The sequence below is a fragment of the Haliotis asinina genome, chromosome 1 (assembly GCF_037392515.1).
Source record: "Haliotis asinina isolate JCU_RB_2024 chromosome 1, JCU_Hal_asi_v2, whole genome shotgun sequence".
NCBI classification, from domain to species: domain Eukaryota; kingdom Metazoa; phylum Mollusca; class Gastropoda; order Lepetellida; family Haliotidae; genus Haliotis; species Haliotis asinina.
In genome coordinates this window covers 70,468,315-70,488,068 of record NC_090280.1, presented here as the reverse complement: position 1 = coordinate 70,488,068, position 19,754 = coordinate 70,468,315, and the positions used below count along the sequence as shown (strand labels likewise).

General features: G+C 39.8%; 1 protein-coding gene across 1 annotated transcript in view; it reads left to right on the top strand.

The window, feature by feature from the left end:
• Positions 1 to 14,356, top strand: part of LOC137296373 (tetratricopeptide repeat protein 28-like) — a 197,447-nt gene extending 183,091 nt beyond the window's left edge. The window contains exon 16 of the mRNA XM_067828159.1: positions 12,305 to 14,356. Coding sequence (XP_067684260.1) covers positions 12,305 to 13,975 — 1,671 coding nt within the window. The 3' untranslated portion in view covers positions 13,976 to 14,356. The remainder of the gene's footprint in view (positions 1 to 12,304) is intronic.
• Positions 14,357 to 19,754: the final 5,398 nt, after the last annotated feature.

Below are 19,754 nucleotides of genomic sequence, written 5' to 3'. Positions count from 1 at the left end.
TTATCACCCTTCTCCTTTCAACTGTTACACGGAAACTTGAATCCCATAGTTAAAATCACTGATGATGGAGGCAGGAGGCATGGAAGATCATGCGTATCTTCAGTTTGACATACTATTTATCAATGATTGGGTGTATACCTATGACTTGGACAAAGATAAACTTGTATTACATGGAACAGCTGGAAAGCACGCAGATTCATGTGCAGGGGCGACCCTTGATGTTGACAGCGGATTATATAATCATAGACAGGAATATGGCGTTGAGTGACAGTGAACTTGACACTGAAATCAACAATGAAATTGACAACACTGAATGTCTGACACTACTTTGTTGGAATATGAATGGTTTGAAACATAATCTATGTCTAGATGACTTTAAGAATGTCTGTATGAACTACAATCTCTGCGGTTTTCTTGAAATATGGAATAACTGAGAGAAAGAGAACATTGAACGTGAGTTGAAAAAAATATAATATATTTTGCAACTACATTGATGTCAATGATAGAGGAGTGGTGGCAGTATGTGTCCTCTCATCACTTATGTCTGTTTAAATATTAGTTACACAGTGTTTTGAAAAGGTGCATGGGACTGTAAGATCCTTGTAAAGTCTGAATTTCCTGAGGCGCAGCATGTTGTCACCAGGCTTACTGACATGGCATTTCTTGTATTTAATATGAGCCGAAGATTGAGAAAGAAACCAATTCTGCAGCAAAGAAGCACTTGGAATCTTGTAGACGACCCGATATTCAGAATATTCGTGGCAAAAGTGGATTTCTCTGAAATACCCATAGAGCAACTACAAGCCAATATTTCCAAATTCAAACGATCTCTATTGGCACACGGATATGGCTTGTATTCCATCGAATATACAAGGGATTTCTATGGCACACTCAACAGAAGGTGTCTCGTGGAATACCTCCAAAGGGTACATGACTTTCTAAACCAAAGAGATCTTGCAGCTGCCATGGACTGCGAGTGACCCAACATCATAGAATTGTCAAAAATAGTCTCTCCCTTTCCAGCACAATCCGCATGTCTTGCCTATTCCGCTCTTGGATGGCTCACACAAAAATTGAAATGGGACTCCAGCAAGACTTCCTGAGCTTATTTGCGTTTTCACATGATTGATGCTGTATCTATTCACCCTGCGACATCTTCTTTGCTTCCTCACTCAAGACCATGTAAGGGTACTGATTACTTAGAACAGTCTCTATCAGAAATGTCATATGATTTCCCAGATTGTGTGGTTATTTCTTACCCTGTTATTTCAGGACTCCAAGAATGACTATATCATTGATGATGGAAACCATTACATTGCAAGCCTAGAAGATATGGACTGTGATGTTGATACATTTGGTAAACAACACACAACACAAAAGTTGATTGACATGTGTTCTACATTTGGAATTCATATACTGAATGGAAGAATCATGGAGGATTGTAATGGAGCATTCACTTGTTTTGCCAAGCAGGGAGCAAGTTTAGTTGATTATATTCATATTCATCAAACCTATTTGATAAAGCTCTAGATTTCTCAGTATGTACCCAGTGTGAATCAGATCATTTCACATTGTCTGTGGAGTTCAATGGGGTGAATGTTTCTCTTATAATAATAATAATGGAAAGAGTATTCCCATATGTGTGGAAGGAAACTTAGATTGGAACATTTAGGAATTGCATATCTTTATCTCTCAAGAGACTGTGGATGCTTTCCATATGCAAGCAAACAACAACATTGACCTTGTACATAGTAACTTCACTGACATTCTACAAAGCGCTGCTGCATTGTGTGTTTTGGGAAGATCTAATGGGTGATTTTTTTGTTGCAAGGGGTGATAACTCTCCAACCTGATAGTAAGCTCTCCCTGAGATGCGCATGCACAGTGCCTAACCACATGCGAGAAGCAGACATCTTTGCAATGTCACAAACACGAATGTTACATTTAATTTTGAAAATATTGACTCTTTGTCGTTTCATAACATGGTATCAGAAATGTTGATCATTATAGGGATCCACGGCGATGCCCCAAAATGAGCAATGCCTAAAATGTCAGAAGAATGCACCCTTTCAAAATGTGTGCCGCTTCAAAGGGGTAAACGAAGTGACCCACAAACAGAAACACAAGACAGTTATTTCTTAGGATCTGTCACATGCCAGGAGAAGGACGCTTGGTACATCAACCTACCAACTAGGGGAAAGCAGGTCACCTTCAAGATAGATTCAGGTGCAGATACTTTAGTGATTTATGAAGACACGTACAAAGGTTTTCCACATAAGCTGAAACTGGAAAACACTTCGAGACAGCTGGATAGCCCTGGGGGGAAACTGGCATACTTTGGTGAATTCGTCACTGACACATCCCTAAATGGGCAGCAATACAGTTTTCATGTGATCATCGTCAGAGGACAGGGCAGTAATCTCTTGAGTAGGGGTGTCTCCTCTGCAATGGGACTGGTTACCTGCAACAATATATCACATGTTGCAGAGACACATGCCGATGTTTTTGGTGAGATTAGACTACTGCAGTGTGAGCCCGTCAAGATTACTTTGAAGAAGGATTCTCTTAAGTGGACGCATCAAGAAGATTTCACCAAATTCCATTGGATCCAGACAGACTCCCTTTGGTTGTTTCTGAATTGTGTCTGCTCCAGAGATCCTTCAGAGCAAGATGCGTGAAGTATTAAAAGGGTTGAAGGGCTCAGAAGCCATTATGGATGATGTCTTGATTTGGGGTACGTAGGACTGTTGAGGAGCATGACAAGATGGTTGCCCAAGATGCATCATTCTCCAAAGTGAAAGAAATGCTGACACGTCCAGCTGTCCTGCAGTTTTTTGATCTAGAGAAAGCTACAGTTGTTAGTGCTGACGCAAGCAGTTATGGCTTAGGAGCTACACTACTACAACAGAATGGTGACAAGCTTTTGCCAGTAGCATTCTGCTCATGGACTTTCTCTCCTCGGAGACCAGGTACTCTTAGATCGAGAAGGAATGTCTAGAGAGCGTGTGGGCTTGCGAGAAGTTTGCAAGATATCTGTATGGACTGGAGTTGTTCCAACTACTGACAGACCATAAGCTGCAAGTACCCTTGATCAACAAGTCAGGTCTGGATAGAGCGCCAGTTAGATGCACTCATTTCCTTATGTAGCTGATGAGGTTCAACTCAGTGGCAGAACACATAGCAGGGAAGAACAAGGTGGTAGTAGACATGGTCTCACAGGCACCACTGAATTACACAGAAAGTTCCAGTGTAGCAGAAATCCACAACCTGGTAAAGGAAGTAGAAGCCTAAACTAAGAGTCTATCATTGAGACAAAACCTATGTCGGATCATAAACTCAAAGAGATTCTGGAAGCCAGATTCAGGACAAGACTCTTCAGCTTCTCATGTCCCTGACTAGGAATGGATGTTCCAATATCAGCTCGAGTGTACTATACAGTTAGAGGTGAACTGTCAGCATCCAGAAACATTCTACCGTACAGAGACAGGATTTTGACCCCAGAAGCGATGAGGACAGACAATCTCGCAAGGATTCATGAGGGACATCAGGGACTGACAAAGCATCGTGAACATGCAGGATTGAGTGTGTGGTGGCCTGAACTCAACCAATACATTCATGATAGAGTATCCTCCTGTACCTTTTGCCAGATAAACCAATCAGTACAGAGAAAAGAGCCATTACAGCCATGTTCCCTACCCGATTGACCATGGCAAAGAGTGGCAGCTGATCTTTGCACAGTCAAGGGCCTTCAGTACCTTGTGGTGATCGACTCCTTTCCATGATATCTTGAAGCAGTGTATCTAATGGACACTGCATCAAAAAGCGTGATTAGTAAGCTCATGGGCATATTCTCAAGATGGGGTATTCCAGAAGAGCTAGTTACAGACAACAGACCGCAGTTCATAGCTCATGTGTTTGTGCTGTTCAAGAATCAGTATGGATACAAACACACCACATCTTCACCCCATTTCCCTCAAGCTACTGGGATGGCCTAAGCGGGTGTGAAAATAGCAAAACATGCTCTGAAGCAGGCTGATCCATTCCTTGGTCTGTTAAGCTACAGGAGCACTCTGATTCAGTCAACTGGGATGAGTCCAGCACAGCTAATCACTGGGAGACAACTCTGTTTGACCCTTCTGAAGCTAGAGAAGGTGTTGCAACCTAAGTGGCCAGATTTCCATGATGTGCGAACCAGTGATGAAATTCACAAGGTGTGTTTAAGGAAGTTCTTTGACCAACACCACAACATGAAATCTCTCCCAGAGTTGAAACAGCGTGACATAGTTTGTCTCTAGATTGATGGGGAGAAAGGCTGGAATACGCCAGATGTTGTTCAAAAATGTGCCTCAACGCTAAGATCATATGTGGTCAGAACACCAATAGGTGACTTCCAGAATAATCGCAGACACCTGCAGCTGGTATCGCCAGGCAGTGTTGACATCACTCCTGAGTATAAAGTGTATCCTCCTATCTCTCAGGAACAGAAAACCAACCTTGATGATCCAAAGAATGCCGAACCAAATATCTGGTAGGAAAAGTCGGAAGCACCAGCAGTTGCCAGTCCACCTTTGTTGAGGACATCCAATTGCCGAACTGTGAGGAAGCCACAACAATTCAGTGACTATGTTTAGGGCCTAAGTCATCAAGAGATTCGGTTATCAGATAACCAAGCACTCATATCAATGACTTTAAGTTTAAATGATAAGTCAGGAAGTATTTCAATGGGATATATAAATGCACATTCAAAGTTCAGTTAAAAGTTCATTGTTTAGCCTTACAGAGGTAAATCAAGTTACTGTTGAATTTTAGTTAATCATGTTGTGATTAATCAGGTTTAAAGGTCTTTTGACCTATTAAACCAAAGTAATAAGTAATGCTTACTTGTCACAGACATCTTTATTGTTTGGTTATGAGTTAATGTTGACCATGGTAACAAGTTATCTCAAAGAAAAGGAGATGTTACAGTAAAGTGCAATGATTACTCCCAATGACAACCTGATAGCAAGCTCTCCCTGAGATGCGCATGTGCAGTGCCTGACTACATGCGAGGAGCAGACGACTTCTTTGCAATTTCACAAACACGAACGTTACATTAAACTTGGAAAATCTTGACTCTTTGTTGTTTCATAACAGTTCCAAACTTAATGTGCACTGCAACAGCTTGCTGCATGTAAGGACAGAACCCGGCTTATGAGTTGCTCTGGTTACCGGTACCATCACTGAAAAAAATGATCATTTATGATGGAAAGACTTAAACAGACTCATGATTTCCATTGATTTATAGTTTAGAAAAGCATCATTTGTATATTTCCAAGTGCTGTATGAATTGACAGGATGTAGATATAGAAAGAAAATGCAAAAAAAATTGGTATATTGTCATGGCATTTCCTGCAACAGGACATGCATGTCTTGGTGTCGTATGATCTATGAAAATCCTTTTTATGTTATCAACCCCAATGTTATTTCCATCTTTAACTATTGCCGCATTAGAACAAGCCGTCTCAGTGTAAAATAATCAGAGCTACACCTCCAACCAATGAGTACCCCCTGGAAAGTCTTTATCGCCAATTTGTGATTATTACACCTCCCTGACAATGAAAGAAAATCTGTATAGAATGTAACATATTTCCAGCCAACTAAATCTATTTTTTCTACATCGTCACCATTCCTGGACCAATTCGAGGGTTGTCAATCTACGCACCATCAGCACTCGTATTCCCCTTCAGACTCGGACTCACATAGAAAGGATCATCAGCATTTGTTGAATGCGTCTTGCTCTATTGACATTGATCCTCATCTCGCAGTTGCTCATGGAAGGATGGAGACAGATATTGCTGATCGTCATCTCCGGAGGAAGCCCTCTTTTCGGACTCTGAAGTCACTTCGTGGATCATGAATGGTTAGGACTTAGTCTCGCCATGCAAGGACTCCAATGAAGCTAACACTTAAAGGATGAAGAATGAGGATGTCGACAGTTTGACATTTCCGCCGATAGCTCTGATATCTATGATTCCTGAGACTTCTTGTTCGGCATTCCAGTCGGCAAACAAGTTTCTGCAACAACATATGCCACCTTTTAGTGCTCATTGTTTTCCTGTTCTCCACATGGAGCTCTTTCTCAGAGCACCAGACGTAGATGAATCATACAAGCTCATCAGTGATGCCCGCAATATATCTTACAATGTAGTGGACAAGCGTGTTGCTCAGCTAGACACCACAAGACGTACCTTTGTCAGACTAGCCTGGTCTAGACCCATCAATGAGACTCTCATCTCAAGTTCAGCCACCCCGAGGAAGAGAGGATGATCCTATCAGTTTTCATCACACAGATGGATCAGCAATTTATGTCCGAACACCTCGCCTCAACTACTGCGGGATTGAATTTACTATGTTGACAAAGTCTCTTGTCCGCCTCATCATGGAGTGAAAATTTTAGGTGCTCTTAGACGTCAGTAAGTTCGTCCAAGTACGTTAAAGGAGGTAAACATTGAAGATCAGGTTGGGAACGACTGGAGTCTTCAACCCCCAGCCGTTCCTGTACAACCATCTCAAGTGAGTGGACATCTTCAACTCTACCGGAGAAATTGGGGACTTCGCAACAACGATTACGTCATGAAGATTCTTCGAGACAGCTATAAGATACCACTCCAACTACACCTCCGATCACAAGAGCGCCGGCTCCCGTTGTTTACACCAGGGATCAACCACACAAACTGGCTGACACCATAATCATGACGGTATTATCTTCGGTGGAAAAATACTGAAACATCTACCTGGAAGACAATCTGTCTTTATCAGCTTTTAGTGGCGGGAGATTTCACTCGCTTTTGCTCATCTATATACGTGCTCGCTCGTGTATCTCCGGGACAAGCCAAACAGCACGGTTACGGACAAGTCTGAATGGCTAGCAACGGTATCGCCATCGGCACAAGATTTCACCATGATCAGTTGACTGCTACACCGGTGACGTCACATCTACAATCTGATTGGTCCACGAGAGACAATGCCCAGCACAGAATGTGGTGTTATTGTTCTAGTGACAGGAAGTTGTCAACAGTTGTGTACAGTTTTTTCAAGGTTGGAAAGACGTTGGTTACACACTAGATTTGCAGTTTACAGCATCATTTGATGCTTCAGGAGGCATAGAGGTCTTCTAACAGCAGACTCAACATTGCCTATCAGGAGGCTTGCAGCAATGAATGACAGTTTCTGTCATTTATCAGTTTGGACCTCTTGTCTAACTGACCTCTAACAGCTCCTGAAAAGGTGCTGAATTTACTCACCCATTTATCATGTGACTTGTGGAGATCAAGACACTCTGCGGAGTATAATGGCAGAATAGCATGAGTGATTATGACCCTTTACTTGTAATGAAGTTACTTGTACATGAAGAAGGGTCGCAGCTAGTCTTGATTATAATATCTTGACATTCAGTTGCATTGGATGCTAGCAGGACGCTAGTTAATCTAGATATCATCACATTCCAGTCAATGAAGCCTTCTTCAGAAGACAAGTCTGACTGGATGTGATCCCCCCCTGTAAAGTTACAGATGAAAATTGGAAGAACAGGACCGAATTATCGCCACTACAGGTTTCCATTAAGGGGGGGAATATCGGACGTATTGCCAGCCAGCAGAATCCTGTGCGGCCTGACCCACCGTCGTTTCCGTCGCATTCTGTAGGCAGTTAAACATGAGTCAGGATAAGGAAGACGTAAGCCCTCCCAGCCACCCCTCTCAGGCACGCAGACACTGTTGACCATAGCAAATAAGGCATTATTTTCTATTAAGAAGTTAATCTATATGTATCCAAATGTTTCAGTTAATATTTTTTTAAGCTCTTTGATACCAAAGTGAAACCTATTTTACTTCAATGTGCAGAAGTATGGGGTTATCAAGAACGACAGTTACCATATACTGGTAAATTTTCGAAGTATCTGATTTTTTAGGTTTTCAAGGTAAGAAACGCAAACCTCAAAAATATTACACCCATGAATTTTTCCCTAACTTCAAACCTTTGGGTTAGATTTCCCATCTATAAGCATTTCAACTGCTGGCAACCAATGACTTCCTGACATCTGCATAAACTCTGTAATGCCTCTGTACAACTAGATGATGCCAAACTGCACATCCCTATACATCTGACCCAAGGAAGTATCTGCAATTCCTGTTGTGAGGGCAGCACTACCAGTGGAGGGTCCTCCTCTCTAGACTTTCCTCAGCCCTGTGGCTATTTAGACATTTAACAAAACTCTGTTTCTACATGAAAAGTGATTTTGCAGTGCCTTCTACCCAGCCTATGGCATCCAGGCTCATCAATAAGCAGATCAACTCACTCGTCAACTGCAGTTGCTGTCCAGTTACTAACAGTTAGTAAATCAAATAAACTGAGAACTTCAGCCATCACAGGAGCTGAAGTTCAGAGGAATCAAGTGCCTCACCACAAAGCACCACATCGTGATTCTGGATCACCCCTAGGCAAGCATACAGGCATGTTTTCCAGCAGCTCTCAACTCACCATGGCAGAGCTCACAAGGTCTCGTCATGTTAGACACATTCTCTCACACTCGAGGAAGGTTGACAATATGACCACTTCAGTGTTTCTTGTGAGCTCTCAACAGTGTGCAGGAGATACATATCCTTCAGCACCTAACGTCATATCCACTCTGGTGGACAGATAAATCGAATGTCTGTGACGGGTTTTATTTGGAAGAGCCAGCCTACAATCTACGTTTCTTTGTCATTGTATCTCTACAAGAATAGGGAGTACACTTCAAAGAAGAGGTTGGTCTGTGGAAGAAAGGATGTTGCACATACATCAACTGGAATTCAAGGTGGTTATCGAGGCAGATCAAGACTGGGAACACTTTTTAAGGAATGAAGTCTCTGTAATTCACATAGACGACTCAAAGTAGCCTTCTACATAAATCTCCAAGGCTCAGTGAGTTCAGCGCCTCTACTGCCACTGTCGTTACAGCTCAATCTAACGGACAAACTCAACTTATGGATGAGGACTTGTGGCACTGAACTCTGTCATCTTCAGGGATACCAATGTACTTGACCTTGTTTCGCTATTGAGGTCATTCATCGAGAAAACCAGCTGCAAAAGTTTAGAGTTTCAGCATAGGACTTAGCATAGTGTTGCAACATCTTACCAGCAGCAACTGTGAACCACTGTCTGACAACTTTGGAGTTGTTAGCTCAGAAGACATTATTCCTCCTTGCGTAAGCTACAGCAGCCATGATGTTAGAAATACCCTTGACGATGGATGAACCAGGTTCGACGACGTAGAGTGTTCTGCAGTCCACCTGGCTCTCAAATGGGACTTTATGGCAAAGAATCGGGTACCTAGTCAACCAGATCAACCTTGTCTTAACTCATCAAGCCCAAGAGCCACTTCACTGCTCAATACCTGGAACCCTGTGCTGATTGCCTGGCTGGCTGTGGCGAGACTAATTAGGGCTATTCACGCCTGATATCCCTGACTGGTTTCAGAGATTACAGGAAACTGTCTCGTCATACGAGCAAGTCCTGATTGTTTAATTGCGTTGTAAAGGTATATGTTGGAAAGAAAGCAGGAGTGAATACATGTCATATATGTAACATTTTATGTACTTTTATTGCACATTCTCTTGTAGACTTTTGGTGGCGTGTCTATTTTCTTAACACATGTTTGTATTCTTTGTATGTAAGACATACTTAAACAAATTGTCCCTCTCATATCATTGTGTGAGGTTAAATTGTTCAAAACATCTATGTCAATGGCTGTAAAGAGGAATTTACGCACATGCCTAATAATGTTCTATGAAAGAAGCGTTTTCGCTGATATGTTGTTAGTATATATTGAATATTTTAAGGTAAGTACTAATAAGCTAATGTGTGACTTACATGGAACAGATTCACAGTTTGTCACTTTGGTTCATCTAGATTTAACGCAGAAAATATACGTTATCACATGAACATCCATGTATGCATATTGTATAATGCTATTCCTTGCACATACATAAGACAAAAGGTCATGGGATGGGCGTCATTAAAGTTCCAGAATAGGACGTTTTGTATCTCAAATGTTCAATATAGTGGCTGATTTGTTATCTATGACCAATCGTATCAGATACCTGTCACAGAAGAAATGACAGGTGATGGGGCGTGGGCTAAATTTGTGAAGAGCACGTTCGGTCACTAGACAGCTTGGATACAGACTGACTATTGGTTTGATCGTCGACCAATCGACATGCTTGATTTCGGTTTTATCAACTCTAGCTATCATGAAAAAGTTTGTGTATCGTGAACATACATAATCGTAAGGATGCCTGAAATGTACATGTAGAGACTAACAACCACTTTGATGAGTTTATTTTTCTTTGAAGCACTCAAAGTGCTACAATCCGATTATTTTTACCACGGATAACCCAATCCAACCATTGAGTAGTGATAGTATTTATTTGCATATACATTTTGCGCACACTACTTGTACATCAAACAATGGCTTGTTGAACATTTCAATATAATCTGCACATTGTTATGAATAAATATCACAATTCAAGTACATGTATTATAGAATTAAAATAAGTTACACGATATTGATTTATCATAATGTATACACTTGCAGTTGAATCTCCCCAAATATTTATGAAGATGGGCAAACTTATATTTGTTTTGAAAGCAAATGAATTTCAGAAGATTGACAATGGACTTCACAAAATGAATGAATAAATGATTTAATTTAGAAGAAGGTTTTGTAACCTTGTCACCGTTAATTCAATCAATATGCAAACATAGTATCTTAGTATTCACTCCCAATGACGAGTAACAAACACTTACCTCCTGTAACAACATCTCATAATCCCCTTTCTCTCAGACATGTGTTCATTTGCCAGTATAGCCCCTGACATTGCAAGCAATTGTTATCAAAGCACATTAATAGTTCTTCTGATTAACACAGAAAGTAGCCTCTCTTGTAAGAAAAGCTAATCTTTGATCATTACTGCTAAATTGATTGAAATTATAGGTACAATACGAATTTAAAATTTAAAACCCCCAATACCCGGCTCTCGCTGAATGGGAGGTACTTCTTATCACCCCCAATATGCGGCGCTCACTGAATAAGAGGTGCTTTTTATAACCCCCAATACGCGGCTCTTGCTGTGAGAAGCTAATAAATTTGCCCCACATACGCGTCTCTCGGCCTTAATGAGTTAAGAGGTAAATCAGTGCATGAGAGACTCAGTTATGGTAATGCCCATGCCTTGACATATGGGTCATGATTCACTTTTGGTAGTAGCCCTTACCTTAATATGTGGGTTGTTATAGATAACTGGACATTGAGGAGTACTAGATTATCTAAAATCCAGGAAATCTGCACAATATTTCTTCTTTCATTGAGTAAAGAGAAGGTGGTCCCCGACTGACATTAACATCAACACCTTTGGTAGCCATAAGGAAGAGTTCCCAGGGGTTATATTAATCTGACACTATTGATTGGATTTGGTAAGCAATGAGTCAGGATAAGGAAAAAATGTGTAATTTTTATGATAAAATTGATATGCTATACTTATCCTGACCCGTGAAGGTCTGGTGATTATGCTTGCCATAAGATGTGACTAAGGGGATCGGAAAGTCAGACTCACTGACTTGTTTGGCACATGTCATTGGTTCCCAGTTGCGCAGATCGATGCTCATGCTGTTGATCACTTGACTGTCTGATCCAGACTCAATTATCTACAGACCACTACCACAACTGAGTGTGCCATAAAACCTAACTCATTCACTAATCAGCAGGGCCAAGGGAGGCAACTCAACGACAAGTGATTTTACCTTTCCTCCCAGAACTGAGGGATTCAAATTTCATTTTAACCACCGAAAGGTGAAGGGGGATGAATGGTAAAGCATGAGTCAGGACAAAAAATAAAATATCAATTTTAGCATAAAAATTACATTTGTACTTGAGATGATAAGCAGTTTATCTTTTCTCATAACCAAGTCAGTGTGCCTTAGCACCTGTTTCCATCAGTTCATGTTTCCAACATTCATGTCGAGCTGAAGATCAAATATATCCCAAATGTAAAGATACATGCATGCACAATTAGCTTTATTCTCAAACCTTTCTATTGGCAATATGATTGAAAATATGAAAAGAATATCTACACTTTGAATGTAATGTTATGGCTTAGAAATTGCTCTGATGAAAGGCTGGTGAGTCCCCATCATGTAGCAAACACGTCCGTCCGCCAGCCCACTGATGTACTCTTGCTTTAATCTTGAACGAGACATTAAAAGTATAGATCTCTTGTTTTTGTTTCAGGGAGATACAGAGGGCAAACATTCAAAAGTGATCACAAAATCAGTTCAACATAATCCATCCTTGCAGCTCTCCCATCAAAACAAAATAAAAAGTATGTATCCTCCACATGGAAATGAATCTGGGAGTCTGTCTAGTAGTCCAGCACTAACAGATACAGCTGACAGCCCTAGTCCTGGTCAGTCAAGTTTCACTAATGTTGATCTTGACCTCAACATGACTGGCAACACTGGATCTCTTTCATCACATTCTGTTGTTACATCAACAGGTGCAACACTTCAAGGTGCCCAGGAAAGCTTCAAGTTCAGTTCAGACAATGTACAAGACACATGTGAAAATGAAAGGCTGATGCAACATAGTGTTGCCAACATTACCTCATGTCCACACTCAACTTCACTGTTGAAATCATCTCTGTCAAAAGTTAACAATACAACGGTGTTTAGCCCACAGTCTTCCGTGAATAAGAAAATGATGAATCCTCAAGAGATTGCAGAAAGGGTTATGGCTGATGTGCCAGATGTCAGAGAGATGATTGAGAAAATGCAAGAAATTAGTCTGGTACAATCAGAAATGAACAGTGATCAAATACGACAAGTTTCTTCTAATGTTGTTTCAAAACAGCATATTTTGTCAATGGATAGTAAAGACTTAACAAAGGAACGGAGAATTAATTCACCTATCATTCAACTTGGAAAAGCGAGAGTTCCAAATCCTGCCAGTAATCTAGTCCCAGTACAAAGGAGTTCTCATTCAAACTATTCACATCAAAATATAGGAAGGCAAGCAATTTCTTCTGAGGTGCTTCATAGGTCTGAAACTCTGAGTAATTTAGTGCCAAGTGTCATTCAGGTTACAAGTGGACAAACTGGAGAAAATAGTGTATCCTCTGACAACAGTGAGGGGGCAGATTCAAATTTGCAGTCTTCTGTATCTAGTGGCTATCATTCAGAGAAAAACTTGACTGGTAATGTGACTTACCATTCCGTGGAAGACAGAAATTCCTATACAAAAGATTTTGTTAACAAAGGTCGTAGCTCTTACAGTTCTTCCTCAGAAATGTCCTCTTTCCGTCCATACAAGCCTGCTTCTCCATTGGTTAGGACAAGTGCAGTTCAGAGTCGACCAAATAGCACAACTAGTACAAGTAGCCAATACTCTACATCCTCCTCAGGTCTCTCAACCATCTACAGACCTATCAGTGAGATAGTCACAACAGCCCCTTCGCCTAATCCTTCACCTTCAGATATGAAAAAACTGAAGGAATTTTCTTCCACATCTTTAACTCTTATTAAAAAAGATACAGTTACAAAACCCAAGATGAAAGTGACCTTTTCTGAGTCTGAAACAGATCAGTCTTTGAACACTAGTTCTGAGGACATGTCTACACATGGTATGCCATTAAATTATGACGTAAGCACTACTCTTTCTTGCCCAAAGGGATATGATAAGTTCTTTGATTGCCATAGTGTTGCCAAATGTTGTAACAGTGAACTGCCAAATCCAAATAAATCTGCAGTTGCAAATTCATCAAACCTAGAGTTTTCTGAAGGATATGGCAGAAAGCCGGTGATGGACATTGTTAGTGGCCCTAAATCTTCTGGGAAAGTTTCTTATCTCGACAAGGACAAACGTGCTCATCTGAAACGTCACATGCTACAATCATCAAAGTGCTGACTTTTCTGCAGAATGACTGAAAACCTAGTGTCAGGATATGGCACATAATGTTCTTCTTCATAAATGACTTTTGGAATGCGTACCATCATCATTGTCTTTTTTTGTCTGAGTGTAACCATGTCAGGACTTTATAGATGCAACTCTTGTTCAGTTTTAACTTCCATGTTCACTGATGAGTCTGTCGGAACTTTGATCTTCAGAATGTAGATGTTTATTGTTTCCTATGTTTTTGCATGTTCGTCAATGCCAATGACTGACTTTATATTATTGTATGATATGTACATGGACATGTAAGGAAGATATATTTGTATGTTTAGGAGTATATTATATTTGATTTTGAGGAATTCTGTATGTTCCTGTATAAAAAATGAGATTTGCTTATTATTGCTTATGATTGCGCATTCATGGAAATAACTACACACAAAACACAGATTAGCTTAAAATGAGAACAGTTATATGGTGCTTGAAGTGCATAGAAATGCATGGACATTATTAGCTCCTTAACCCAGGCTGCGCGAGAGGCACTAGAAGGTTTACAGTCACATGACCATTTAACACGGTACCCATGCACTTCCGAAACAAGAGAGACAATTTTGATTAACTCACTTGCCAAAGAGTTCCCGTATCTCGTAACTTAAACTGATTTGTGACATGGGCTCACACCACTTTATAAGCTTTATTGTGGTATATTATATTGAAAAGTATGTCGATACTAAGTCGGAACATGTGTTCACACATGTGATGCATATCCCTTCTCCAACTCCTAATTCACATACAACAAATACTTACATAGAATTGCATGCTGCACGGTGCACCGAGACCACAGTTTATTCGTTTCAAACAGAATAATTATGTAATTTGACACAATATGCACAAAGACCATTCATTGGGACTTAGAAAAAACGCCATCTCATCACATCACTGAATCAGCTTCAAATCCGCAATACATCTCAAATTTACATCTTGCACAGCTCATGGTATATGCTCCCCGATGACTCGCGTATTCTAACGGCTCGCCAGCCTAGACATGTCCGTCCCGCTCAGCAGTGCCAGTCATCGGTCTGTAACATGACACGAGAATTATAGTATAGAACGCATACATATATACAAAGAATGTATGTATCTAATCACATAGAAATCACATAAAATAACACGACAAATTAAAACTGACCGCTGGTGCACCGAAGCTGAGAGTGAACTAATTCAAATTTCCTTCTCTGTTATACCTACCAGAGCGCCGTATCCATAGCATTGTTTCCCTTTGTTTCCCTATCTTCCGACGCTAGGAGAAAGAAATTTCTTTCTAATTCGTACATCAAACGAAAGAAATAATTATTATAGTTCTCCAACTCCTTCTTCACATACAACGAACACTTAAATAACATGGCATGCAGCACGGTGCACCAACTGAGATATAAAGAACAGGCAGATTTACAATCCAAGAGAAAGAAACTTTCAATTTTTTCTCAATATAATCTTTCACTTAAACATTTTTTTTTATTTTCTGTTTTCCACCTGCCATGGCGCTTAAACATTCTATCTGGAATGCTATTGTTTGCGGCTGCAGTAGCTCCGCCTGCTCTCAAAGTATGCCGACTAAACTTCGATGTATTACTCACATGTGAACTAAACACCTCAAGGAAAAGTTCTCTCAAACGAGAAAATGACACTGGCTTACTATCAGCTTTCAAAATGTAACCATTTTCAGACTTACTCATATTTCTGAATTTTAATTCAGGATCTTTCACTTTGGTAAGCTTCAAATATCGCTCCAACCATGCTACAGGGCACATATTTGTACCTGGTTTGCCTATAATAAATCCAAGCCCCATCTCTATGGACATCAGTTTTTGATTTCTTAATATAAACAGCCATGTAAGATTGACAAAATACAAAATCATTCACAGTTCTCGCTAATAACTACGAAGACCATAAGAAACCTGGATAGGCTAGCAGAGACATAACAGTTCTCATTTTACACAATGAACATTCATCAGTATTATCTGGTGCAATCTTATTCAACAACTCAACTGTTACAGGCTCTTTCTCACAAACTAACGTGGATAACTTCCTCTTAGCGGCTTCAAGTACTCTCTGTGGGGCTTTCTAAGCCGGATAGCGTAAAAACACTCAAATAAATCCACATTGTCAAAAACTGTCGATGTATCGATAGACTGCAATGTAGTTTGCCTACATTTACACCGATTTTGGACATTTTCGGGTAGTATTTGAAGAAAGCAGGCAGCAAGGAATATAGGGGTATCTCCAATAATTGAGGCGAAGTTTGTACATCACAGGCGCTTTGTAGGCCTAGGCTCGGTGTATTGGATATCGTAAAAATACTCAAATAAATCAAAGTTTTTAAAAAACTGTCGATGTATCGATAGACTGCAATGTAGTTTGCCTACAGACCGAGTTTGGACATTTTCAGGTAGTTTTGGAAGGAAGCAGGCAACAAGGAATGGAGGGCTATAGCCAAAAATTGAGATGAAGTTTGTACATTACAGGCGCTTGGTAGCGACTTGGTGCGAGGTATGGGACATTTTCGGGTGGTATTTGAAGGAAGCAGGCAGCGAGGAATGTAGGGGTATCTCCAGCAATTGAGGCGAAGTTTGTACATTACAGGCGCTTTGTATCGGCCTTGGCCCGATGTATGGGATAGTGTAAACTCATTTAAATAAATCAACATTTGCAAAAACTGTAGATGTATTGATAGACTACAATGTAGTCTGCCTACACACAAATTGTAGCCACTTTTGGGTAGTATTTGAAGGAATCAGGTAGGACCGATACCAGGGCTTTGTCTAATATTGGAAGGTAGTTTCTACATAACAGCCGTTGCGAAAATTTGGCCGAGATTATACTTGACGGTGTAAAACCACTTAAATTGTTTAAAACTTCAAAGAATTGTGAATGTATCAATAGGAAGGAAGGAAGGAAGAGCTTTATTCGGTATTTATGGCCACATGACCAAGAGTACAATTAAATGAGCATAATATAGCACGTGGACAGGTGAACAAGTTTATACGGGTAGACATAGTTTCAGGTAAATTGCAACATTTTTTAGTAGTTTGACGTTCTTTGTTGCAAGCAACTGAGTAAACTTTGATCTGGTTGGGGATATAATATAAAAATCAGGAATGTACATAGAACGTTGTTGTGAGTAAAATGGACATACGAGCAAGAAATGATACTCATCTTGTATTAAATTACAGTTACATTTATCACATTTCATGGAATCAGAGTTTATCCTTTTATAGCGACGGTGTTGAATTTTAAGTTTATGACTCATGCATCTGATTTTAAATAAAACACGTAAAAGATCTTTTTCGTAACAAAACTCTGATATATATTTTTCAGGTTCAAGTACAGATTTATATGATGAGTAATGATTTAAGAATGACGAAGAAGTGATTTTTGCATACCAATTCTGGAAATCTATATCTTTACATCTCTGTTTAAAAACATTAATAAAGCTTGTTACCTCGCCACAATCTTGCGATAACCACACAAAAGAAAATCCAGAATGAAATAAAAGTAAACGTACAGGGGATACCCAATTGTGACCACCACTGTCGTCATATCTCTTTAGCAGTTCAAAGCATGCCTTTGGGATGCGATAACTTTCCATATTCAGGAGTCTACACCAGTATTTTATACAACGGGTGAAATACTGCACACAAAGGTGGCTTCTACCCGTTTCACCGAGTACAATATCTGACGATACGTTTTTGCTAACACGAAGGTATCTTTTGAAATAATAGCTGTGCATTTTTTCAATGCTTGCACGATAAGTAAAACCCCATATTTCTGCACCATAAAGTAAAATTGGTGCAATTTTGCTATCGAATATAGTGGATGCCACAGACAGAGATATACTTTGATATGTCTTGAATAGAGAAAAAATAGGAAATGAAGCCTTCCTAGCTTGTAAAGCTAATGTTTCACATGCTTTAGACCAGTACAATTTCGATGTAAAGACAATGCCAAGATATGTATAATGAGGTAAAACATTCATGCTTGTACCGTCATAAAACCATGTTTCGTTATTACGAAGGTAACCACCATTCCTGAAAACAATAATGCTGGATTTATCCAAGTTAACCTCTAGACCCCATTTGAAACAGAATGAATTTAACGTATCCAGTTTTCTTTGTAGACCTATTACTGTGTCATCGATAAGAGTGACGTCGTCTGCAAATAACAGTAAAAGTATATCATTCATTCCATTTTTCACGAATATTCCTCGTAGGCCACATGTATTCATTTCATCAACTAATTCATTAATAAAGAAAATGAATAGAACAGGACTTGGAATGCATCCTTGCCGTAGTCCCGATGATGTCGAAAATACGTCTGAGCGCACACTACCTATTTTCACACAAGCAGATACCTTATCATACATACTTTTTAAAATTCGTATTATTTTCCCATGTATACCTTTGGAGATAAGAGCATATAGAAGCTTGTCTCTGTCTACATAATCAAAAGCCTTTCGAAAGTCTATGAAAGCTGCGTAAAACCGATGTTTCGGTTTTCTTAAATACTTTTGGCATAATGCTTGCAGAACAAACATATTATCAACTGTTGAGTAATCAGGTCTAAATCCAGCTTGACATTCATGTAATATTTCGTTCAGATCTAGCCAGATACGGATTCTGGTTTCGAGGATAGAAGTGAATATTTTTCCCATTACATTTAACAGAGAGATTCCACGATAGTTATTTGGTTCCTGAGTACTTCCATTTTTATAGAGTGGAATGATCAAGCCAATATTCCAGCTATCAGGGAAAATGCCGCAATCTAGAACAGCATTAAACAATATTTCTAGGTAGGGAAGTAAACATTGGGCATGTTTAAAGAATTCGGGTGGTGCACCATCAATACCTGGGGATTTACCAGATTTTAACGCTTTGATCGCGTTATCTATTTCTGTTCCTGTAATTGGTTCAGATAGAAAGTCAATATTGTTACATTCCGCACAGTAATCATGCGGTGTCAAAAATTCTTCAACATTCTCATTGAACTCAACATTTGTTTCCCGACATGCCGGGTTTAACAGACTCTTAAAATATGTCACCCACTTGTCTGTTGTAATTGTGTTACTTTCATTACAAGTGTTCAGTAGAGATTTTATCTTATGCCAGAACTTCTTACAGTCACCACTTACAGCTGCACTCTGAATCTCATCAGCAATACCACTGTTAAACATTCTACTTTTATTTCTGCATAGGAGGCGAAAGTGTCTCTTTGCTTCAATGTATCTGTTTAAATTTTCTTTTGATCTGTATTTGCGGAACATATTAAGCCAGTAAAACTTACATTTTTTAGAACCTTCGCATTCTTCATCGAACCATTTTGGTTGCATATTCTTTGCTTTCGGGATATGATCATCACGACATTTAAAGTGACTACCTACACAGTGTAGAAACTCAACCAGTTTCTCGGTGGCACCATTGATATCAGAATGGACTAGATCAAGGAACTCATCTAATATAGAACGTGCTGTATTAGACGCTACAGACTCATTGAAGGTGTCTAAACCACCATTATTCCACCTGAACTTTACGAGTTTTACACACTCTACATGACGATCACTGACCACTTGCGGATTTTCGCTACAATACTCGACGCATACCTGTATAATGCACGATATAGGAAGGTGGTCAGAGTCTGACCGCGAGTGGACAAACATATTCTGAATTAAGTAGAAACAATTTGTGGACGCCAATATAAAATCAACAAGGCTTGAGCCATTGTGTGTAATACATGTAATAGA